The sequence below is a fragment of the Primulina tabacum genome, chromosome 14 (assembly GCF_025594145.1).
Source record: "Primulina tabacum isolate GXHZ01 chromosome 14, ASM2559414v2, whole genome shotgun sequence".
Lineage (NCBI taxonomy): Eukaryota > Viridiplantae > Streptophyta > Magnoliopsida > Lamiales > Gesneriaceae > Primulina > Primulina tabacum.
Window position 1 is genome coordinate 28,857,629 of NC_134563.1, and position 25,484 is coordinate 28,883,112.

At 34.3% G+C, this 25,484-nt stretch overlaps 1 protein-coding gene across 1 annotated transcript in view; it reads right to left on the reverse strand.

The window, feature by feature from the left end:
- Positions 1 to 25,484, reverse strand: part of LOC142524597 (myosin-15-like) — a 40,675-nt gene that overhangs the window by 6,924 nt on the left and 8,267 nt on the right. The window contains exons 3-16 of the mRNA XM_075628631.1: positions 25,091 to 25,312; positions 24,316 to 24,455; positions 24,040 to 24,151; positions 23,738 to 23,788; positions 23,556 to 23,645; positions 23,220 to 23,390; positions 22,591 to 22,731; positions 21,932 to 22,108; positions 14,733 to 14,870; positions 14,576 to 14,643; positions 14,403 to 14,502; positions 14,271 to 14,327; positions 14,123 to 14,179; positions 13,924 to 14,005 (exon numbers count right to left, since the gene is read on the reverse strand). Coding sequence (XP_075484746.1) covers positions 13,924 to 14,005; positions 14,123 to 14,179; positions 14,271 to 14,327; positions 14,403 to 14,502; positions 14,576 to 14,643; positions 14,733 to 14,870; positions 21,932 to 22,108; positions 22,591 to 22,731; positions 23,220 to 23,390; positions 23,556 to 23,645; positions 23,738 to 23,788; positions 24,040 to 24,150 — 1,243 coding nt within the window. The 5' untranslated portion in view covers position 24,151; positions 24,316 to 24,455; positions 25,091 to 25,312. The remainder of the gene's footprint in view (positions 1 to 13,923; positions 14,006 to 14,122; positions 14,180 to 14,270; positions 14,328 to 14,402; positions 14,503 to 14,575; positions 14,644 to 14,732; positions 14,871 to 21,931; positions 22,109 to 22,590; positions 22,732 to 23,219; positions 23,391 to 23,555; positions 23,646 to 23,737; positions 23,789 to 24,039; positions 24,152 to 24,315; positions 24,456 to 25,090; positions 25,313 to 25,484) is intronic.

The following is a 25,484-nucleotide window of genomic DNA, read 5'->3' on the forward strand; positions in this document are numbered from 1 at the left end:
AGAATATGATATTTTACAAGAATAAAACAACTTTATTGAAGATTTTCTTCAGATAAAATGGCTCTGATACCACTATTACAACAACAAAAATCACAAAAAACCTTAATAAAGGTAATCTTCAGCTTTACGCAGCAAGCTGTGAGCTCTGCTTCTCGAATGCCTTTAAGGTAATGTTGGATCTCTCCAAATGTGGATAAACAAACCACTGTTTATAAACAGGATTTATCTCTGGATCTTTTAATCGATTTTCAAGTTCTTCAATTTGAGTTTTGATTAATTTAATTTTCTTTTTTAAGATTTTCAAATAATTTGCAGATGGCATGATATAATCAAATGGAGGATCATAAATATAATCATATGACATAAACTTACATAAATCTTGATGAATTGATGAAACTAGAAACTGAAGTACTTGGAGAAAACTTCGGAACTCTTATTATCAGAGAGAGTAGTAGAGAATATTTTGGTGTGTGGATCACAAAGGGAGTCCACTCCTTAAATAAAGCAATTCCACTACTAGCTACAGTACAATCACGAATAAAAACTTGCCACATAAAAGTAAAAATTACAAACTTTAATAATACACAACAATAATGCATGACTTTTAGTCGAGACATAGTTCACAAAGCTCGTGACTTCCAGCTCACACATCCACCGTCTCATGCATTCAATAATGCAAATATGTCTTCACCCTCGTATGGGTCCTGAGCATCTTGTAGATCATCTTGATCGGTCATCTGTGTATCGTCTTCCATTTTTTCCTTTCCTTTTGAGGAGGTTGATTCTTGAGTGGATAAATTTGATTTTTCACCAAAAACTTCTGTAAACATAGAAGTAATGGTATCCTTGTCCAAATGTTGAAAAAGTTCTTTTAACAATATGGTTTGTGTTGGGGTGTCATGATTCAAATTCTTCATAGTTTCTCTGTCAACTCCCAAAGCTATTACTCCCTGTCGATCATAAACTTTGCCTTCTGCAAAGAAGTCTTCTTTTCCCCACCATTTTATAAGAATTTTCCTAATTAATACAGTAGGGGCAAATTTAATTTCAAACTTTTATGAATTGATGAATATCATCTAATTGGAATTTCATCCACCAAGAGTGTTTTCTTTGAGAATTCTCATATAATATAATTGTATCCCAAGCCATGATATAATCATGATAATTAAACATATTAGGCATTGCCTGAAAAGTATTTAATTGTCTGGCTTGACTAAGGGGTAAACCCCAATTAGCCGCTGGGATAATCTTTTTTATTATCATTTTAGAAAATGCATAATCGCGATTTCGATCCATATGTTGAATTTCAACTGATCCAGTTTCTACTAAAATTGTTTCAAAGTAGTCTCTGGTTTTTTGCCCAATATGGGTTGTAAATCTTTAATTAAATAGCTTTGAGCTATATGGATAGGTGATAGACCTTTAAGGTCTTTATCAACAGGACAATAGTTAGGGCATCCTGAAATTAAATAGGGATATTTTAATTCTTCTTTTGATCCCTTTAAGGCAAATATGACATTATTATAATGATGTATTTCATATGCAGTAAAATCTTCTGCGAATTCTTTAATTGGATCAAATTTTTCTTCTTCTGTGGTAGCCATATTAGACTGATGAATAGTGGCACCTCTTTTAAAAGGTGGTTTATTCATCGGCTTCTTCCCGGTGGCTAGTCTTTTTAAGACTGTCTTCCAAGGCTGATCCCTGCAAGAATTCTCTAGTTAGAAAGTCTGGTAAAGAATTAGATTTTCCAGATATATGTTCAATGTCAAAATCAAAACAAGCTAATATGGCTTGCCATCTAGCAAATATTTGTTTAGATGCTATAACTTTAACATCTTTTAAAGAATATCTTTGGCAGATTTGCAATCAACTCTTAATAAAAATTTCTTATTTAAGAGATCACTTTCGAATTTCGTAATATATTTAACAATTGAAAGAATTTCTTTCTTTATTGTAGAATAATTTTTCTGTGTATTATTCCAGGTTCCAGAAGTATATCTGACAAGAATTTCTTTAGATGTATTATCTATTTTTTGTTTAAGTATTCCTCCATATCCAATATCAGAGGCGTCTGTTTCAACTATTTTAAATGCTTCAGGATTAGCAATAGATAAACAAGGGAGTTCTTTAACTCTTTCTTTTATTTTTTGTATTGCCAAAGTATGACTATTAGTCCATGGTTGAGGATTTTTCTTTAACCTTTGAAATAATAATTTACAATCTTGTGCGAGATCTTTATAAAAATCTCCTATATAGTTAAGACTTCCAAGAAATCTCTGTAGTTGATTTACATCAGTGATTTTATCTGGAAATTTATCAGCAAAAACAATTGCTCTTTCAATAGGAATCATTATTCCATTTTCTATATAATGTCCTAAAAATTTTATCTTAGTTTGAAAAAGTTTTACTTTTTTTTGATTTACCGTTAATCCAGCTTTTTTAGTAACTTGAATAAAAATATTAAGATGTTTAAAATGCTGATCAATATTATCAGAATAAATAAAAACATCATCTATGTAAACTATGATATAATCAATATATGAATTATAAATTTCATTCATTATATTTTGAAATTCCATTGGAGCATTTTTTAATCCAAATGACATTACATTCTATTCATAATGTCCAAATGGTACAGTAAAAGCTGTTTTGTATTTATATTCTTCTTTTAAAAGAATTTGATAAAATCCTGATTTTAAATCGAATGAAGAGAATATTTTTCCTTTAAATAATATATTTAATAGATCTCTTTTATTTGGTAATGGATGTTTTATCCATTTTAATGCTTTATTAAGCGGTTTATAATTAATAACAAGTCTAGGAGCTCCTCTTTCTATTTCAGCTGCATTTTCTACATAGAAAGCTGGATAACTCCAAGGACTATTACTTGGTCTAATTAGTTCTTTTTTAAGGAGACTATCAATTTCTTCTTTGCAATAATTTAAAAGTTTAGGCCCCATTGCAATAGGCCTGACTTTTGTAGGAATTTTATCCTCAAAAAATTCATCTGTATAAGGAAGACTAACTTGATGTTTTTTCCTATTCCAAAAGGCATTAGGAACATCTGCACATATCTCTTTAGATATGGTTTCTGAAATAATTTTTATTTTTTCTTGGATTTTATCAGAATTTATTTTTTCTTTAATATTTTTAAAAAGAACTTCATCTCTTAATGAAGTAACAAAATTTTCTTTATTAGTCACAATTTTTTGCAAAATATTGATAGATTTTGAAACTGGTATTGTTGTAAATGGGAAAAATAAATCATTTCCTTTGATGTTGGTATATAACCCTTTTTCATTAATTTTATTAATGGGAAACAACATTTGGAAAAATGGTGTTCCTAAAATAACAGGAGTACATGTATTTTTAATAATAATAAAAGTACTATTTAAACAAACTCCAGAATTACATATTGCCACATCGGACAATTTGTAATTTACTATGAGAGGTTGCTTATTAGTAGCTGTTATGAACTGAGTGGTCTTTTTATAATATTTAGAAGGAACAATTCCTTCACTGATTCAATTTACATCAGCTCCTGTATCTAATAATGCTTCAATCGTAATTTTAAATTTTTTATTAATAATTAATATTACTTTTGAGTACCATTTTTGAGAAATAATCTGATCAATTTTATTGATCCAAATCATTTGATTTATTTCATTATTATTGTCATATTTGGATAAAATTTCTTCTTCTTCTTCATCAGAAGTGAAATCTTTTTCCCAAATATGATTATTATTAATACTAAGAGTATTTACTCTTTCTTTTAAATATTTGATCTCAGATTTTATCTGATCTATTTCTCCTTTTAATTCGGATATTGTAGGTTCTTTTTCTTTTTGTTTAGCCTTTTCTAATATTTTATTATAAGAATATAATTCATTTTCTTGTATAGTATTTTGTACAAGTTTAATTGGCTTATGATTTGCCATATTTAAATAATGTTCTATAGCTTTTCTTTTTTCTATAGGGTCTTTTATTTGCTCTATAAGATCTAAAATGAAAGTTTCTTCATTTGATATAACATTTATCTCTAATCCCATAAAATTTATGAGACATGTATCACAATCACAATCTGGTTCACAGATTTTTTCTTCTGATATTTCAAAATCATTATCTGAGCTATTGTTAGAATATTCCGAGAATTCATTATCAATAATATTGATATAAAAATCTTTTTGTTTTAGATTTTCTTCGTTATTAAGAAGAATATTTATTAATGATTCTTTTAAATAATTATTTATATTAAGATTATTAATCTTTTTCTTGACATAACACTTATTAGCCTTATGTCCAATTTTTCCACATTTCCAGCATACTGGAACTTTAGTAGAATCATTTTTTATAGGTTTTTTAAATCTTTTCTTTGAATATTTTTTAGATTTTTCTTTATCTTTTAGATAATGTTTCTTTCTTTTAAAAGGAAATCTTTTTCTTTTCTTATCTCTTTTAGGATATTGTATTGGTTGAAAGCCTATTTGCTCACAAAAATCACCAATAATATTTCGATTTTCTTCTTTTTGCATATCAAGCTGCCTTTTTAGCCTGATATCATTACAAAGAGTTATTTCTTCTGCAGTTATTTCTGCAGATAAATCTCCATAAGTAAGAATACTCCAATCTATAGAGTTTGTTGGAGATTTAGATTTTAATCTATATTTAACTCTTTCAGCAAAAAAGAACTGGAAGTCCAGAAATAAATTTTTCTTTCCAGAAATTTGCATTGCAATCATTTCTAGTTAAGACCTTTGTCATAAACACATCTTTATACCATCTAAATTCAGATAGTGTTGAACATCTCAAATTCATTAATTGTTCTTGAGATCTATCTAATTAAAGTTCATTAGCTCCAATAAAATTAGATAGAATGGTATAAATCAGTTTATTAACTGCATCAGACTCTTCTCGTCCATTAAGATCAATTATAGAAGAGTTAATAATTTTATTTTTTGCTTCTTTTGAGAGATAAAAATCCCACCAACCTTGAAGTTGGCCAGTAAAACCAGTAATAATGGCTTGATCAATTTGCCTATCATTATTACCTTTTATTTTTGCGGCAGAAGAGTATATTAACATTTGTTTAATAACAGTTTTAATCTGATATTCAGATTTACCATCTATGTTCCATTTAGTAATAGCCTCACCGTTAAATTGAACATAATCTTTCTTTTCTTCAATTTGAAGATCAATAGGTGTTGCCTTTTTATAAAAAGGTTTTACAATTGATACTTTATGCATTTAATTAATCTGCATTTCATTTTCAGAAGAACTTGAAGAATTTTCAAGTTGTTCATCTTTGGTAATAACCGAAATAGAACCCTTTTCTTTTATATTTATTTTTTGTAATCTGTCTATTAGACCTTCCATAAAATTTTCGTCTTTTTTAGAACTTAAAAGAAATTTTTCTTGTTTAAGATTAGGAGGAGGTTTTATCATCAAAATTTTTGAACTTTCTCCACAAGAAATTTCTTGTTTAGATTTAGATAAAATCTCTTCTATTCTTGTAGTTTGATTTCTTAAATAATGTAAAGTTAAATTGGTAAAATTATTTTGCTGAATTATATGGTCAAAATTACCATTTCCTAACTCGGATTTTATAGGAGCAGCAAATATTTTTTTGTTGCCCTTTTTAATTTGTAGAGTAGTAAATGGAGGATGAATCTCAAAGGATTCTTCTCCTGTTTCATGAACATATAATTTATATGTTGATTCAAGAGTATTTATAAAAGACCCATCTTTAAAATTTGGAAATATTTTATTTCTAGCTGGAAAATATAATTTTTCCATCCATTTGAAGAAATCCAAATTTAATTTAGTTTCTTCAACCTATTCTGTATATCTTGAAAAATATAGATTTTGTTGTTTTGAATTTAAACAACTTAAAAACCATTTTTTCTTATTTAGATTTTTAATCTTTTCTAAACTTTTTTGAATAGAATTGTTATTATTAATAACCATATTATAACCCATATCAGAAAAAGTAGAAGAATCTGATTTTCTATTATTAACAGAATAACTTCTTTGAAAACGAGAAGTGCTAGATTCAGGAAGATCAACCTTATATTCTAGTTGAGATATATTATCCTTAGTCTTTTGAAGACCAGATATACTGAATTTTTCAAAATCAGATATAGAAGAAGTAGAATTTCTACTTTCTTCTGGGAGTTTAATTCTTAAATGTCTTTGGGATGAGAATTTTATTTCAACATCACCATCTACATATTGAACTATACTTTCTAGTTTTCTAGATTCTTCTTTAATAGTAGTAGCAATATTCTTCATCTTCCAGATTTCTGGTAAAGTGAATTGATTCTAATTTATTGTTTTGGGAATCATAATATTACTTTTATTAATATCAGTAATAAAGAGAGTAGTTTCACCTCTTTTAGAACTAATTTGATTAGTATTAATTCTAAAATTAGAGATTGTCGAATTCATAACTTTATAACAAATTCTATATAATAAAACAACATTTTCTGTACCATCTATCATATCGAATCCTTCAGTTTTTATATTTAATGTGAGGGCTTTCATGATATTTGGATCAGAAAGGGAGATCGAAAATTAGGAAAACACCTAAAATTTATAGGTCCTTCACATAATGAAGACTCTACAATTCCTAATAAGGAATCTTCAAATTTGTTATGCCTTTGATCCCGTACTAGGATTAAAGCCGAAGTATTTAAACCTAATCTGGTGAGTGGTTTTAAGCCTACTTGAATCATACCCAGATGCATAAATCTATAAGATTTCATATGAATATTTATGAGATTTTGAGATAACAGACTAAAAGAATCATAACCTCCTTTTAGAGGAATAGCTTCTTCAATAGTTTTTATAATATAGTCAGATTTAAAATTAAATCCTTTAGATCTATATATCTTCGTATTAGAAGATACTGGTAATTTCCAGTTTTGAATATTTTTCTCGAAATTTTCGGAAATAATTAATTCTTTATTTTTAGTATTACTACTTGAAGATTTATTCTTGTTAAAAGATCGTATTATTTTATCAATTCAGGAATTTAGTAGATACGGTCAAGGATTTACCCCATTATGGAACCCGACTTGTAGAGCTACAGTCTTCCTTAATAAGATAAAAGAATATGATATTTTACAAGAATAAAACAACTTTTTGAAGATTTTCTTCAGATAAAATGGCTCTGATACCACTATTACAACAACAAAAATCACAAAAAACCTTAATAAAGGTAATCTTCAGCTTTACGCAGCAAGCTGTGAGCTCTGCTTCTCGAATGCCTTTAAGGTAATGTTGGATCTCTCCAAATGTGGATAAACAAACCACTGTTTATAAACAGGATTTATCTTTGGATCTTTTAATCGATTTTCAAGTTCTTCAATTTGAGTTTTGATTAATTTAATTTTCTTTTTTAAGATTTTCAAATAATTTGCAGACGGCATGATATAATCAAATGGAGGATCATAAATATAATCATATGACATAAACTTACATAAATCTTGATGAATTGATGAAACTAGAAACTGAAGTACTTGGAGAAAACTTCGGAACTCTTATTATCAGAGAGAGTAGTAGAGAATATTTTGGTGTGTGGATCACAAAGGGAGTCCACTCCTTAAATAGAGCAATTCCACTACTAGCTACAGTACAATCACGAATAAAAACTTGCCACATAAAAGTAAAAATTACAAACTTTAATAAAACACAACAATAATGCATGACTTTTAGTCGAGACATAGTTCACAAAGCTCGTGACTTCCAGCTCACACATCCACCGTCTCATGCATTCAATAATGCAAATATGTCTTCACCCTCGTATGGGTCCTGAGCATCTTGTAGATCATCTTGATCGGTCATCTGTGTATCGTCTTCTATTTTTTCCTTTCCTTTTAAGAAGGTTGATTCTTGAGTGGATAAATTTGATTTTTCACCAAAAACTTCTGTAAACATAGAAGTAATGGTATCCTTGTCCAAATGTTGAAAAAGTTCTTTTAACAATGTGGTTTGTGTTGGGGTGTCATGATTCAAATTCTTCATAGTTTCTCTGTCAACTCCCAAAGCTATTACTCCCTGTCGATCATAAATTTTGCCTTCTGCAAAGAAGTCTTCTTTTCCCCACCATTTTATAAGAATTTTCCTAATTAATACAGTAGGGGCAAATTTAATTTCAAACTTTTCTTTAGCCAGGTCTTGCAGTCCATATTCCCATCGAATAATCCAGGGAACATTATCCTCAACCATGGACTAATAGTCATACTTTGGCAATACAAAAAATAAAAGAAAGAGTTAAAGAACTCCCTTGTTTATCTATTGCTAATCCTGAAGCATTTAAAATAGCTGAAACAGACGCCTCTGATATTGGATATGGAGGAATACTTAAACAAAAAATAGATAATACATCTAAAGAAATTCTTGTCAGATATACTTCTGGAACCTGGAATAATACACAGAAAAATTATTCTACAATAAAGAAAGAAATTCTTTCAATTGTTAAATGTATTACGAAATTCGAAAGTGATCTCTTAAATAAGAAATTTTTATTAAGAGTTGATTGCAAATCTGCCAAAGATATTCTTTTAAAAGATGTTAAAGTTATAGCATCTAAACAAATATTTGCTAGATGGCAAGCCATATTAGCTTGTTTTGATTTTGACATTGAACATATATCTGGAAAATCTAATTTTTTACCAGACTTTCTAACTAGAGAATTCTTGCAGGGATCAGCCTTAGAAGACAGTCTTAAAAAGACCAGCCACCGGGAAGAAGCCGATGAATAAACCACCTTTTAAAAGAGATGCCACTATTCCTCAGTCTAATATGGCTACAACAGAAGAAGAAAAATTTGATCCAATTAAAGAATTCGCAGAAGATCCTACTGCATATGAAATACATTATTATAATAATGTCATATTTGCCTTAAAGGGATCAAAAGAAGAATTAAAATATCCCTATTTAATTTCGGGATGCCTTAACTGTTGTCCTGTTGATAAAGACCTTAAAGGTCTATCACCTATCCATATAGCTCAAAGCTATTTAATTAAAGATTTACAACCCATATTGGGCAGAAAAACCAGAGACTACTTTGAAACAATTTTAATATAAACTGGATCAGTTGAAATTCAACATATGGATCGAAATCGCGATTATGCATTTTCTAAAATGATAATAAAAAAGATTATCCCAGCGGCTAATTGGGGTTTACCCCTTAGTCAAGCCAGACAATTAAATACTTTTCAGGCAATGCCTAATATGTTTAATTATCATGATTATATCATGGCTTGGGATACAATTGTATTATATGAGAATTCTCAAAGAAAACACTCTTGGTGGATGAAATTCCAATTAGATGATATTCATCAATTCATACCCACATGGTTCAAAACTTTTTTCTTTTCATGGGGGGTAATGCCCTCGATCCTTCCAAGAAATGTTAAGAACATATGGATTAAGTTCCAAAATGCCAATACCCAGTTCGATGGTTTAACAGCCATAATTCAATTTGCCATTAATTATAATGTTCCATGGATTATTCGATGGGAATATGGACTGCAAGACCTGGCTAAAGAAAAGTTTGAAATTAAATTTGCCCCTACTGTATTAATTAGGAAAATTCTTATAAAATGGTGGGGAAAAGAAGACTTCTTTGCAGAAGGCAAAGTTTATGATCGACAGGGAGTAATAGCTTTGGGAGTTGACAGAGAAACTATGAAGAATTTGAATCATGACACCCCAACACAAACCATATTGTTAAAAGAACTTTTTCAACATTTGGACAAGGATACCATTACTTCTATGTTTACAGAAGTTTTTGGTGAAAAATCAAATTTATCCACTCAAGAATCAACCTCCTCAAAAGGAAAGGAAAAAATGGAAGACGATACACAGATGACCGATCAAGATGATCTACAAGATGCTCAGGACCCATACGAGGGTGAAGACATATTTGCATTATTGAATGCATGAGACGGTGGATGTGTGAGCTGGAAGTCACGAGCTTTGTGAACTATGTCTCGACTAAAAGTCATGCATTATTGTTGTGTATTATTAAAGTTTGTAATTTTTACTTTTATGTGGCAAGTTTTTATAAGTGATTGTACTGTAGCTAGTAGTGGAATTGCTCTATTTAAGGAGTGGACTCCCTTTGTGATCCACACACCAAAATATTCTATACTACTCTCTCTGATAATAAGAGTTCCGAAGTTTTCTCCAAGTACTTCAGTTTCTAGTTTCATCATTTCATCAAGATTTATGTCAGTTTATGTCATATGATTATATTTATGATCCTCCATTTGATTATATCATGCCGTCTGCAAATTATTTGAAAATCTTAAAAAAGAAAATTAAATTAATCAAAACTCAAATTGAAGAACTTGAAAATCGATTAAAAGATCCAGAGATAAATCCTGTTTATAAACAGTGGTTTGTTTATCCACATTTGGAGAGATCCAACATTACCTTAAAGGCATTCGAGAAACTCGCATCCACGACAGTGTTGATCCTGCTCGTGGAGAATAAAGATTTCACTATTTACAGTGACGCCTCTAAGGACGGTCTAGGATGCATACTAATGCAAGAAGGAAGAGTGATCGCCTACGCGTCAAGGCAGTTGAAACCGCACGAGCAGAACTACCCTACTCATGATCTGGAACTAGCAGCGGTTGTCTTCGCCTTAAAGATTTGGAGACATTACCTCTATGGTTCCAAATGTGAAATCTTCATAGACCATCAGAGCCTCAGGTACCTGTTCACCCAAAAATAACTTAATATGAGGCAAAGGCGATGGATCGAACTTCTGAAGGACTATGACTTGACCATAAGCTACCATCCGGGTAAAGCAAACAAAGTGGCTGATGCGCTAAGTCGGAAGGGCCCAGGCAAGGTAACTCTAGCTTCTCTCTCGGCTCAGCCATGTCTGCAGGAGACCGTCAAGTTAAACCAAGATAGAGACCAGGTACTGACTAAACTAAAGAAGCAAGTCAGAGAAGGGAAGTCTCAGGATCATCAGATTGATGACAAGGGGATTCTATGGATGAAAGAAAGACTGTGTGTGCCCGACAGTGATAACCTTCGGCAAGAGATAACGACAGAGGCGCATAAGTCAAAATTCTCAGTCCATCCAGGCAGTACGAAAATGTACAGGGACCTCAAGAATAGTTTCTGGTGGAATGGCATGAAAAGAGATGTAGCTGAATTCGTCTCCAGATGTCAGGTATGCCAGCAGGTCAAAGCAGAACACCAGCGACCTGGAGGATTATTGCAACCTCTGGAAATTCCCGAATGGAAGTGGGAGCATATTTCCATGGACTTTGTGGTATGGTTGCCAAAGTCTAGGCTGAGCCACGACGGTATATGGGTGATCGTGGACAGACTCACGAAGACCGCACACTTCCTACCCGTCCGCATGAATTACAATCTCGACAAGTTGGCTTCACTATACATGGACAACATTGTGAGACTGCATGGAGTGCCAGTGAGCATCCTATCTGATAGAGATCCGAGGTTCGTTTCGCGATTTTGGAAGAGCTTTCAAGAGGCCATGGGAACAAAAGTGACCCTTAGTACGGCCTATCATCCTCAGATCGTTGGGCAAACTGAGAGAACCATACAGACATTAGAAGATATGCTGCGAGCGTGCGCCCTTGAAATCAGCAGCAACTGTAGCACTCATTTACCCTTAATTGAGTTTGCGTACAACAACAGCTACCACAGCAGCATTGGAATGGCTCCATACGAAGCCCTTTATGGAAGGAAATGTCGGTCACCACTTTACTGGGATGAAGTGGGAGAGAAAGCCGTGGTGGGACCCAAGCTAGTACAGATGACAGTGAATAAGGTTAAAATTGTCCGAGAAAAGCTCAAGACAGCTCAAGATCGACAGAAAAGCTAGGCAGATCTTAAAAGAAAGCCCGTAGAGTTCACCGTGGGCGAGAAGGCTTATGTGAAAGTCTCGCCTATGAGAGGGGTTGTCCGATTCAGTAAGGCAGGGAAACTGAATCCTCGGTATGTTGGACCCTTCGAAATCCTGGAAAAAGTAAGCAAAACGTTTCCACGTGTCCCAACTAAGAAGGTACATTCCATACCCAAGTCACGTGTTGGAGGTAGAACCACTTTTAATTGAAGGAAACTTGGGAGAATAACTGAAATACGAAGAAGTCCCCATTAGAATCGTGGACACCAAGGAACAAGTCCTTAGACGACGTATTATTCCCTACGTCAAGGTACAGTGGTCCAACCACACAGAGCGAGAAGCAAGTTGGGAAGTTGAAGAAAAGATGCGAAAGGAATATCCCTACCTACTTGGAGACCAAGCCAACTCCAGTTTCGAGGACGAAACTTCTCTTAAGGAGGGAGGGATGTGAGAACCGAAAATTTCTTCAAACTTGTTAATTAATCATGTGTAGGGAGATTGAAGAGCTTAGGATCTTGGATTATGGTATTAAGTGAGAAATATATTGGAAATCCTTGTATTGGAGATTTTATTATTGAAAATCTTAATTATCAAGTCAACAATATTCATATTAAGGCATGCAATTTCGAAAATTTGGAAGGGAGTCTTGCAAGATTTGAGTATCATACAAATTAAAAGAATTAAGACATGATTTTGCTAGGAATTTTCGAAAATCCAACCATATTACATGCCAATTTATTGTGATGGTTAGATACTTGATTAGTTGGAAGCAAATCATCCAAGATTGCTCAAAATCCTTCCCACCTAGCAACCTAATTTTCGAACCAAGGGAGGACAAGGAAATCAAGGGATAAATCTCACCACATAGGTAGCTGAATTTCGAAAATAAGCAAGGAGATTTGGAGTCAATATTGTAAGATTGAGGCAATTTTTAGCATGATTTAGATGCCATACTTAGTCCCATACTCCTCCCCTACAAATACCACATCAAAGCCTAGCATTATTCCCTACACAAGATTTTCGAAATTTCCTTTGCTGAAATTCTCGAAATTCAGCAGCTCCCCTAGCCGAAGCTCTGCCCGAAAATCGTCCCGAAGTTAGCCTAAAAATCGAGCCGAAGCGCTGCCCGGACGTGGAGCGAGAAGCGACCTAAATCCCGAAGCCAAGCACCCACGTTTTTTTTAGCATTCAAACACTGTAAGTGGGCTTGTTTTTAAACTTAAAATTTCGGTTTGTTCATACATGTTTTTCGGTTTTTTTTTTATAAAAGAACAGTAATAAAAATTCGGTCGAGCACCGTCTCCTGTCTATACGTTTTTATGAAATTTTGGTACGTTATGTTTGGCACTGTGAGGACTCCCTGAAAATGGGTGGAATTCCAACATATGGCCCTTAACGGTGGGATAGAACCGTTTTATGGCCTCGCCCCCTTAGAAGATTAAAACTTAGGGACTGACGTCAGTAAACCGTTAAAAGGTGAAAAATCGCAGTGTCGTTATGTTATGATATGATGTTACGGTTATGAAAAGCATAATGTATGTATACGTTATTTTCGAAAATTTTGGAAAATTTTTATGTTGTGTTCGATATCCCCGCTTGCTGAGTATTTCCCAAAATACTCACCCCCCTTACAACCTGTCCCAGAGAAATCCGAGGAGGAAATCGAGGAGGAGGAATCGGACCATTTTTGGGGCTGGTGAATTGAGAGACTTCAAGATTTTAGATTAGGTTGAACTTTTAATTTAGTTTTACGTTTCCGCAATCAAACTCTGTCGTTTTTGAGATTTCGTTATTGTAAAGACAATAGTTATTTCTTTGAAATTATGATTTATAAACTGGTTTCGGTTTACACTATACTACAAAGGCTTGTTGTTTCGATTGTGTGATTGTTAAACAACGCCAGTGTCAATCCCGAGTCTCGGGGCGTGACACACAACCTGCCAAACAAAAACAAGGATAAAGATGTTATTTTAATCACAATCCAGCAAAGTATTCAACTGCCACTAAGCAATTGGCTAAACCATTTGCCTCAGCTGACACACTTTGAGTCCCATATTTATCATCCCAGTACATTGTACTTATTCGATAGATTTGCCTAACAGTTAGCTTCTGCAAAAATTATTCAGTACCGAATAATGATGAGACAAACTGATGACATTCTGCATACCAAGAGAATTAATTGAAAGGTGCATAACTGTAAATGTAACTGTTTAACAAAGGTTATACCGGGCAGAGATCCTGTTTTATCTCATCTAAAGATTTTTTCCTCTTTTGATCTATTACCTAGCTGGATAGTCAGAACTATAAATATTGTGTAACTGCGCATGAAAAGATTCAATAGGATAAAAGAAGAATAAAGCAGCATTTGATGTACCAGAAATCCAACAGCTTGTCTAATGTAATTTAGCTCACGCCAAGAGGTTCCTGCAAACTGAAGATGAAAATGCTTAAGAATGCCCAATCTGTACAGGAAAACGCAAGCAAACTAAAAATAACTACAAAATACCTCCTCTGTAACATTAACTATCCATTTTTCTAATTCAGCCAAACCAGATTTGACATATTCACCATTGGAAAATGTGCAGCATTCTCGCCGAAGTAGAAGACTGCAAATAAGTTGAGTTATATCATCTGATTAGTATGAAGTAATATTTAAGTACTTGAAATCATAAATCATACCTATTAAACAATTGTATATTGATGGAGAACACTTGTGTAGTGAGCTTCCGGATGAAAAAAGTGGGAACCTGAAATTCAAGGAGTCAGTCCATTAACAAACTTAAAAACCAAATACAGTAGATAACGGAATATCATGGATACAGAAAAGTAAGCTGACATGATTTCCACGTAAACGGCCCATAAGTGAATCCAGGAATTTGATGATGCTGTCCCACTCACTACTTGGCGATTGCTGAGGAACTCCAGAGGGGGCCCTAGATAATTTTCCACCATGGACTCGTTGAATTTTTGGCGCCTTTGCAACAGACCAAGGAGTATTAGGCATATGAGTTTAGAACAAAAAGATTATCAAACTATCTGCAGTGAGTTTCAAGAACATTTCAAGAACGAGAGCTGGCCTGAGATGGTTAGACACCCAATTTAGACCCAACAATGTACATAAGAAATAGTATCACGAAAATGAAACAATACTCTGCCTATTCTCCATCGGGGGAAGCTTTTCAAATAAAGAAAAGGGTATGAACTCAGAGCTGTAAGTTACGTATTATCTACCTGACCTGACTAACCCCACATTTTCCAGAACAAGCCCTGGTCATACTAGCATCTAGTGAAACCCAGTAAGCAAAGTAAATGCAGTAGGAACTTGATCATTTGAAATTGTATAACGAAATTTTGATAATAGTAGTGATCAACAATATTCCAGATATGCCATGCATACTGGCGCCAGAGTATCTCCACAACCAGAAAAGAAAGCAAAATGATGCCAAAACATCGTAAGGATACAAGAATATTTCTTTATTTTTATATAAGGAAAAGAAAACAAATATATTTAGGATTAAGCAGAAGACAAGCGCACCAATGGGAACACAAAAACAAGGTCGTACAGAGGATATATCATTCTTTAGGCCTATCGATTCGAAAAGATGCGAACCAAACAGCTAAGCATTGTTGGGGAAAACCCATAAACCGTAGAATCCATCATGTTAAATCATCAAGAATTTGAGTGAAAACTTAAGCGAAAGCGTACCTGAAGCCATAATCCTGAATTCTTCAGAACGTGTCTTGATCTTCCAGATCTACGCGCTCTTTCCTTGAGAGAATCCTTTAGTTTCTCTTTAGAACTATTTTCTTAATGGGGGAGAGAATAGTGAAAGTGATAACGCGAGATCTGGGGACCATGACCTATATTTATAGATAATGTTTATCAATATCTTCTGATATTTCTGTTTTAGCCCATCATAAAAACAGAAATTACACTTATGTCTCTACACATTAAAGGCCCACAATCCATTAGATACATTAAAGCCCAATAACCCGAAACATTAATTGATCACTTTATTTTGGGCTTAACTTAATAGACAATCCACAAAACATAATTTATTCACATATAAGCTCATATAAATAAATTGATCCAACAATCTCCCACTTGGGCTATATGTGCAACTTTATAATTATGTTTGTGAAAATAACCTTATGAGCTCAAAATTGTTGTCATTCCGAAATGTATTTATAACCAATCCGGTCCATCAATCACATCAACATAGGATCAAAGCAGTCTTCACTACACTCAAGGTAACTAGACCCATCAATGGTCACATATGCCAACACAACTGAATGACATGGATCATGAAGTGGATGTGTAGCATGGAAATTTCATGCAATGTGACCGTAACATACCTATTTCCAACTGGTCCTCCCTTTAACCTTATCGAGATCAAACTTTAAATCATAATCAGAGTGTGACTTAACTTGAAATTTATTTCTGCAGAAAATAAATTTACATAACTGTAACTGAAAATGTCTACAACTGAAAAGCATTTAAAATAGCAAACTCCCACTAAAACTGGATTTCCTCAATTGACATAACACCCATACTAACAGTGTGCTCATGAAACTGTTTGGGTGGTAGTCCCTTAGTAAGCGGATCCGCAACCATGGAGTTTGTACCGATATGCTCAATAGACAACTTTCCACTCTGAATTCTTTCTTTAACAACCAGATACTTGATGTCAATATGTTTTGACTTCGTCGAGCTCCTGTTATTGGAATACATAACTGCTGATTTATTGTCACAATGTAATTTTAGGGGCTTTTCAATGCCATCAACAATGCGCAGTCCCGTGACAAAATTTTGCAGCCATATTCCATGATTGGATGACTCATAACACGCTACAAACTCAGCTGCCATGGTGGAAGAAGCTATAAGTGACTGTTTAGCACTCTTCCAGGAAATGGCACCTCCAGCAAGGAGATAGATGTAGCCCGACGTAGATTTCATACTATCTTGGCATCCAGCAAAATCGAAGTCAGTATACCCAATGATCTCAAGCTGATCCAACCCCCGATATATGAGCATGTAATCTTTTGTTCTCTGTAGGTACCGTAAAACCCTTTTGACTGCTTTCCAATGTTCCACTCCTGGATTACTTAAATATCGTCCCAACATTCCTGTCACGTACGCAATATCTGGACGTGTACAAACCTGAGCATACATCAGACTCCCCACTGCAGATGCATAGGGAACCTTCTGCATTTTTTTTCCTCAAAATCATTTTTTGGGCATTGTTTGAGACTAAATTTGTCTCCCTTAGCCACAGGGGTATCTGTTGGTTTACAATCTTGCATCCCGTATCGCTTGAGGACTTTCTCGATATAACCTTTCTGAGATAATCCAAGAATACCCCGAGAATGATCCCGATGTATCTGAATACCCAGTACAAAAGATGCATCACCAAGATCTTTCATCTCAAAATTCTTAGCTAGAAATCTCTTGGTTTCATGCAACAACTCTATATCGTTGCTAGCGAGTAGAATGTCATCAACATATAAAGCCAGAAAAATATGCTTACTCCCACTGAACTTATGGTACACACAATCATCGAACAAATTCATCTCAAAACCAAACGAGATGATCACTTGATGAAATTTGAAATACCATTGTCGAGATGTCTGCTTGAGCCCATAGATAGATTTCTTTAATTTGCAAACCATATTATTTGTGTCTTTGGACACAAAATTTTCAGGCTGCACCATATAAATCGTTTCATCAATGTCACCATTTAGAAACGCAGTCTTTACATCCATCTGATGAAGCTCAAGATCGAAATGCGCCACCAAAGCCATTATAATCCTTAAAGAGTCTTTCGAATAAACCGGAGAGAAAGTCTCTTTATAATCAATGCCTTCTTTCTGTGTAAAGCCTTTAGCGACAAGACGAGCCTTATATCTTTCCACATTGCCTTTCGAATCCCTCTTGGTTTTAAATATCCATTTGCAACCAATGGGCTTCGTACCTTTAGGCAATGGGACAAGATCCCATACGTCATTGTCCTTCATGGACTTTATCTCCTCATTCATAGCATCATTCCACTTTTGAGAGTTAAAACTTTCCATGGCTTGACGGAAGTTAATAGGATCATCCTCCATCAATCCAATGTCTGCCTCATGTTCTTGAAGAAATACAATGTAATCATCTGGCAATGCATTTCTCCGCTCTCTAGTGGATCTCCTTAATGGCATAGGTTCTGGAGGTGCTTGAGTTTGTTAATCTGGAATGGGAGGATCTCTAATATTGTCTTCCTGTATTGTGTCTTGGTCAAAGTGAGGAATATGATCCTGATCAATGTCCAAGACACCTGTGGGAATATTTACATATTCCTCTTCAAAGACAATATCCCTTACTTCATCTCCTCATGCAAACTCAACATCCTCAAAGAACCGGGCATTTCCTGACTCAAAAATCGACTTACTCGTGGGATCATAAAACTTGTACCCCCTAGATCTTTCAGAGTATCCAATAAAATAACAACTAACCGTCCTTGAGTCCAGTTTCTTTTCATTAGGCTTGTAAGGCCTTGCCTCAGCTGGACATCCCCAAACGTGCAGATGCTTAAGACTGGGCTTTTTACCCGTCCAAAGTTCATAAGGGGTTTTGGTCGCTGCCTTAGTTGGAACCCTGTTAAGGATATATGCTGCGGTCTTTAGTGCTTCTCCCCAGAGTGATTCTGGTAAGGTAGAATGACTGATCATACTCCTCACCATGTCCTTAAGCGTTCTGTTTCGTCTTTCAGCAACACCATTCATAGTGGGCGAACCCGGCATAGTGTACTGTGGGACGATACCGCATTCCTCCAGGAATCTAGCAAAAGGTCCTGGACGTTGTTCACCTGAACCGTCATATCTACCATAGTATTCACCACCACGGTCAGATCTAACGCTTTTAATCTTTAAGCCAAGTTGATTTTCAACTTCAGCTTTATAGTTTTTGAACACATCCAATGACTGTGACTTTTCATGAATGAGATAAATGAAGCCATATCTTGAAAAATCGTCTGTAAACGTTATAAAATATTGTTGACCATTCCAAGAAGCCGAAGGGAATGGTCCACAAATATCAGTATGTATAAGTTCTAAGACGCCTGAACACCTGTTGGCTTCAAATCTCCTTTTGTTGGTTTGTTATCCCTTTATACAATTAACACAATATTAAAATCTGTGTAATCTAAAGGTTCGAGAATTTCGTCTGACACGAGTCTCCTTATTATCTTTTCAGAGATATGACCCAATCTTTTGTGCAATAACGCAGCTGAATTCTCACTGGTTAATTTTTTTTAGTGCCTCTACTTGTTTGCAAGGATTCATTAAATAAAGCAATAACATCCAAAGAATAAAGATTATCGTATCCTGATAAAGAACCAGAACCAACCAATTTTGAATCGAGAAACAAACTGAATATTCCATTTCCAAAAGAACAAGAATAACCAAATTTGTCCAATGCAGAAATGGAAATCAAATTCCGTCTAAAAGACGGCACAACAAATGTTTCATAAAGATCCAAATATATTCTAGTCTTTAACAATAATCTAAATTTTTCTATTGCCTCAACTTCAACTTTGTTGCCGTCACCAACATAGATGAATCTTTCAGCATCACTTGGTTTTCGGCAATCCAGGCAACCCTGCACAGACACACTGATGTGAGTTGTTACACCAGAATCTATCCACCACGTGTGTCTAGGCACTGAAGTTAAATTAACCTCAGAACAAACCATATTCAGAAGCATACCTTTCTTAGCACGCCAAGCGTGATAATTACTGCACTGTTTCTTCATATGCCCATCACTGCCACAGAAAAAACAACCAGAACTTTGAGAATCACTAGGATTCTTCTGTTGTTTCTTCGGAGACTGTGTATCCGCAGCTTCTTTATCCTTCCTTTTCTTTCCTTTAACCTTCGAGGTAGAGGCATAATGAGCACTTTCTGTCTTGTCTTGCTGCAACCTTTCCCTCTTCCTGGACACAGTGCGAGATGAGCTCATTCAGAGACCAAGTCTCTTTCTGATAGTTATAGCTCACCTTGAACTGGTTAAACTGAGGAGGAAGAGATATCAAAACCAGATACACCAGCAAGTCCTCAGAGAGGTCAAGCTTCAGTGCTTTCAACCTTGAAGCAAGATGAGACATTTCCATAATGTACTCCCTGATGTTGCCCTTACCTCTGTACCTCATTGAAACGAGGCTTGCCAAAAGTGTACCAATTTCAGACTTTTCACTTTTAGCAAACCTCTTTTCGAGGTCTTGAAGGAAAACCTTAGCAGTAGCAATGTCGCTAGACATTGTGGCCCTGAATGTTTCTGGAATGGCCCTCTTCATGATCATCATACACATGCGATTCGATCTCTCCCACCTTTCAAACTCCCTCTTTTCATCAGAGGTACTCTTATCCGTAATGACGGGAGGAGAGTCAATCCTTATCGCAAGGTCTAAATCCATGACTCCGAGAACTATCAATAAATTGTCTTGCCACGATTTAAAATTCGAGCCATTTAACATAGGAATAGAATTTATGTTGGAATGAATATTTGCAGGAGTCAAATCTGAACAGAGAACAAAAACAAAACATACATGCTCAACCAAATATTCAAATAAAATAATCAATAAATTCAAATAATGTAAACCCCATCAACAGAATATCGTGCACTCCATTAATGTTTCATCTTTGGACAAAAGATTAACTTGTAAGTGATATCCTGGTGCAGCAGTCAAACACTGAAGTAAATATCATGTCAAATAACAACCTTCCTTTGGGCCGATTTATTATTCACATGAAAAACCGAACAACTATCACATGTTTACCGCCACAACTGCATATGTAATTATATTAAATATTAACCTTCCTTTGGGCCGATCAATATTCATATAAATCACATGTACCTAAAATCCTTTTGTATTTCAAAATAAAATTAATTTCCATAAAAGAGGTCACTTTGGCAACATTTTATTTCAATTAATCAATTTTAAAAATACATATAACCTTATCATTATTTGAATTAATGAATATTTAACCTTAACCGAATAAACTGAACCGAAAAAAAAAATTTTAAATTTTCGGAAATTCCGTACGGGTCGGGTCGACCCGGTTCCGTACGACCCGACCCGAATCCGTACCTTTTTTTTTAATCCGAATTTTCGATTTTCCTCTAAAATATTTTGTTGAACAAAACTATAAGAAAAATCGAAATCTTATACCAAATTTTTTTTAAAATTTACGACCAAATCTTTTTACCAGAACTGAAACTTTAAAAGATTTGATTTTCAGCCAAAATATTTTCCAGATCTGAAACCATATCAAAAAATTTTCAATTTCCAGATCTGAAACCATATCAAAATATTTTCAGATCTGAAAACATATCAATATATTTTCCAGATCTGGAGCCATATCAAAAAGTTTTTCAGATCTAAAACCATAACAGAAAAGTTTTAAACAAAATTTTTTTTCCAGATCTGGATCCAAATAAGATGCAAAACATTAAACAAATCTCAATGATTCAAACATGAATGGCTCAGATACCACTTGTTGGGGAAAACCCATAAACCGTAGAATCCATCAAGTTAAATCATCAAGAATTTGACTGAAAACTTAAGCGGAAGCGTACCTGAAGCCATAATCCTGAATTCTTTTGGACGTGTCTTGATCTTCCAGATCTACGCGCTCTTTTTTTGAGAGAATCCTTTAGTTTCTCTTCAGAACTATTTTCTTAATGAGGGAGAGAATAGTGAAAGTGATAACGCGAGATCTGGGGACCATGACCCATATTTATAGATAATATTTATCAATATCTTCTGATATTTCTGTTTTAGCCCATCATAAAAACAGAAATTACACTTATGTCTCTACACATTAAAGGCCCACAACCCATTAGATACATTAAAGCCCAATAACCCGAAACATTAATTGATCACTTTATTTTGGGCTTAACTTAATAGACAACCCACAACACATAATTATTCACATATAAACCCATATAAACAAATTGATCCAACAAGCATATCAAAGAAATACAGGTAAACAAGCCACCTGAATACATTGTCCCAGTAGTGGAGATATTTCTTTCTTCAAATTATCCCGGATCAACCCAAAATTTTTTTCTGCACAAGCAGTTAATTGTTGTTTGAATAGTAGTGCTGGATATTTTGCTTCCATGTGTGATAAGCCATCATCTGATCCAAGATACTTACGAGAAGGCTTTGGATCCTGAGAAACAATAACCAGGACATCAAATTTGTCGTAGTTCAGTGAAGGGAATTTTTGCATACAAGGGAGAAAAACTGAATGTTCTTACAAAATATACTAGCAACCAAAAAGCGTGCATTGAGTACCGTCCATACAAAATGGCACCTGATGATTGATGCCTCATAGTTGTATAGGATTTTACAGTAAATAATTTATTTGGACACTCTTCTTTATCATGGTTGATGACAAATGTAGATTAAGACATCCTTACTCAAACAAGAGCTCGTTAACACTACAAGGTTGCATGCAGTGGATCTAATCCCGCCAATCAAACAACCATGTTTCAGAGGCGAAATAGAGTCAACTTGAATGCGAGATCGCTCGTCTGGCTTTATCAGCAGATAAAAGATGAGCAAAGCCTTAAACTTTGACAATGTCATCAAGACATCTTCAGTCCACCCAACTTACATATTTTTTTGATATTTAATCATCAGAAAACTTACTTGCATCACTCTCCCATTCACCCCTGATCGCTGAGAAGAGGTAGTCAGGAACCCATTTGGGCGCTGGTTTCTTGGGAGAAGACATAAAAGTGCTGATGCATTAGATAACCAGTAAGGAAGAGTTGCATCCTCATTACCCTCCTAAAAGAAAAACCACACAAGTAAGAACGTGTAAAACAATTGCAGTTTTCACCATAATCATAAAGACACTAATTCTATCCCTTACGACCGCCACATAGCTACTGTCAAATGAACTTGCGTAATCCTATGTGTAACCATGAAACTGAGTTAATTTATCATTTGAATATTTTAAAGTCTTAAATCATATTCCCTGTATTTTTACTCGAAAGTTTTTATTGTATAAATAATGCCAAAAATAAATTTAATAAAAATAAATAAATATTTTGACTATATCCCCAAAATTCGACATTAAAAAGGACAGCGGGAGTGAATTACAGAATAAACTCCATATTCTTGCTAGAAGCTCTTACTCACCAAAGCAATTCATCAACCAGATTCAACAGATTATGGCAACCATTAAAACAGAAATAAAAATACAAATACCATATATTAAATGGACTTGGACAAGATTTAAAATTCATATCATCAATAAGATATAAATAAATAACCTTCACAACATTGTTGATGATCTCAATAACAAAATCAAAGTAAACAATTTTCTCAGATTCAAAGGCATGCCAATGAAGAAGACATCTATAGATGACACAAGCAGCTGTTGGTTTTCCATCTTTGAAACCCAAATTCTCCTTAATGCAGCGTGATAGAATTTCAAAGTTAACCTGCAACAGTATCAAAACATGAAGTGGGATACACACAACCATTTTTATCTTGGCACAAATACAAGGTTTCTGGGTAACTAAATCACATCCACTTTTAAGCCATTTAACTGCCAAAAACAAACCTAAATGCCTAATCACCCAAACAAAATTCAAATGAGACAAAACCTGATTATTTCCAGCGACCAACTTTGTTCGACGAGAATCAGACAATCCTTGTGACAGCGGTGCTATTAACTTGGAAGGTGTGGGTGATTCCTACGGCAGAAAGGAAAAGGAAAAAACATACAAGCAGTCATTTAATAGAGCTACCAAACTGAGCAGTCATTTGATGGAAACACCAAAATTACATATGAAGACTTCTGATCTGAAGAAGAAAGAACAAGCGCACCAACGAATTTCTGTTTCAAAAGGGAAAGAAACCAATAATTACAAGAGTAATTATAAATTGAGAGGAGCAGGAGATCCAAATATATTTCGGACTCAAAAGGCAAAACACTCATTAGTTATGAGCTAATCATTATGTGGCAGTTTTCTCTGAAGCCAAGCTTACAAGCCAGATTATATGCTAAGTTACATAGTTCTGCACTCAACAAGTCACACACGTCTTTCATAAACTTAACACTAGATGATGGAAACAAGGACTGCTTACATCAAAGAAAGGCTTGACAAATCCAGGTCGTTTACTCCTTGGAGACAGATTCAAGGTCTTCTGACGTAGGATATGATTTTCATTCTCCAGATTCAAGAGCTTCTCTTCCATACTGATGCAAAAGAATGGCAGTGGTCACAACTAAGCATATGCAAAAAATATCACAATTTTCTGGTGTCATTGGGCTAACAACAAAGTAGATGTACTATTTCTATAATTTTTCCATGTTTAGAGTGAGGTGGTGTATTGACAACCCAACTTACAGTCATAAAATACCTTTGCAAATTATGTTGAAGTTGCAGACATGTCTTTTCAACTTGGTCCAACTTCGCTAGAGTTTTATCGCCATCTTCTTTAGCCTTGGCCAGTTCTTGCTCCAAAGATGAGTTTTTCTCTTCCAATGCATTCAAGGAAGTCTGCAAAAGTAGATTATTGAAGTTCATGAGTAATCTAGTGAATAAATTATAACAAGTTCTCATGTTATTATCTCAATGCTTGGGTAACAATGGGTAGCAGCATGGTGCGGAGACATTGCAAAAATATTAAAGAGCTAACCAGAAAGACTATATAAAGTAGAGATAAAGTCAGATAACAAAGTAAAAGGGATTCAGAGACCATTAACAAAACAAAATGCTAAAAGCGAAGAATGTGAGAAAACTGACAATGGACAAAGGAATTAGGTCATGAAAACGGATTTCACCACTATTTGAAGTATGCCGATAAATATAGTATTTCGGAGTTAAAACTTTTAAGTATGCATAGTCTCACAGGAAATACAAAATGAAAAAAATGCAAATATTACAAACACTTTTAAAGATTTCAATTTATCTACATCAAAATTATATCCTAGATCAGCAGCATCGGTAGAAGAACTAAAAGACATTATCCCAAACAGAAGAAAATAAAAACATCTTAACATAAAAAACAAAAAAAAAAGTGAAAATGCTTAAATAAAATTACCACAGAGAGATAAAAAAATCTTCAACAGAAGAAGGCGAGATAATCAAATTACAATCAATCCAAACACTGACAGTAGCTCATGCAACATTACCTTTAAAAGGGTATTTTCACTCCTCAGTTCAGACAAAGAAATTAATTCTTTTTCCAATGCTGATTTTTCCTTGGCTGATAAGTCAAGCTGCCTCCCTAACAATATGTTCTTATTGCACTCATTAACAGTTGCAAGTTTGGCTGCATCAAGTTCAAGCCTAAGTGATTCCAAAATCTTTTGAAGTTTTGAAATTTCCAATAATTTAGATTCTTCGTTGGAAACCTGCACTCCAAATCAGCGAAAAAAGGCTTCACACATTAAAATTTCTTTTCAAAGGCATTAGAAGACCAAGAAGTCATTCAATTGTGCATGTTTATTGGGCATGTTTTATATAGTGATCATTCATATTATATATGACAAACAAAGCAAACACATGACACAAAATAACAAAGGT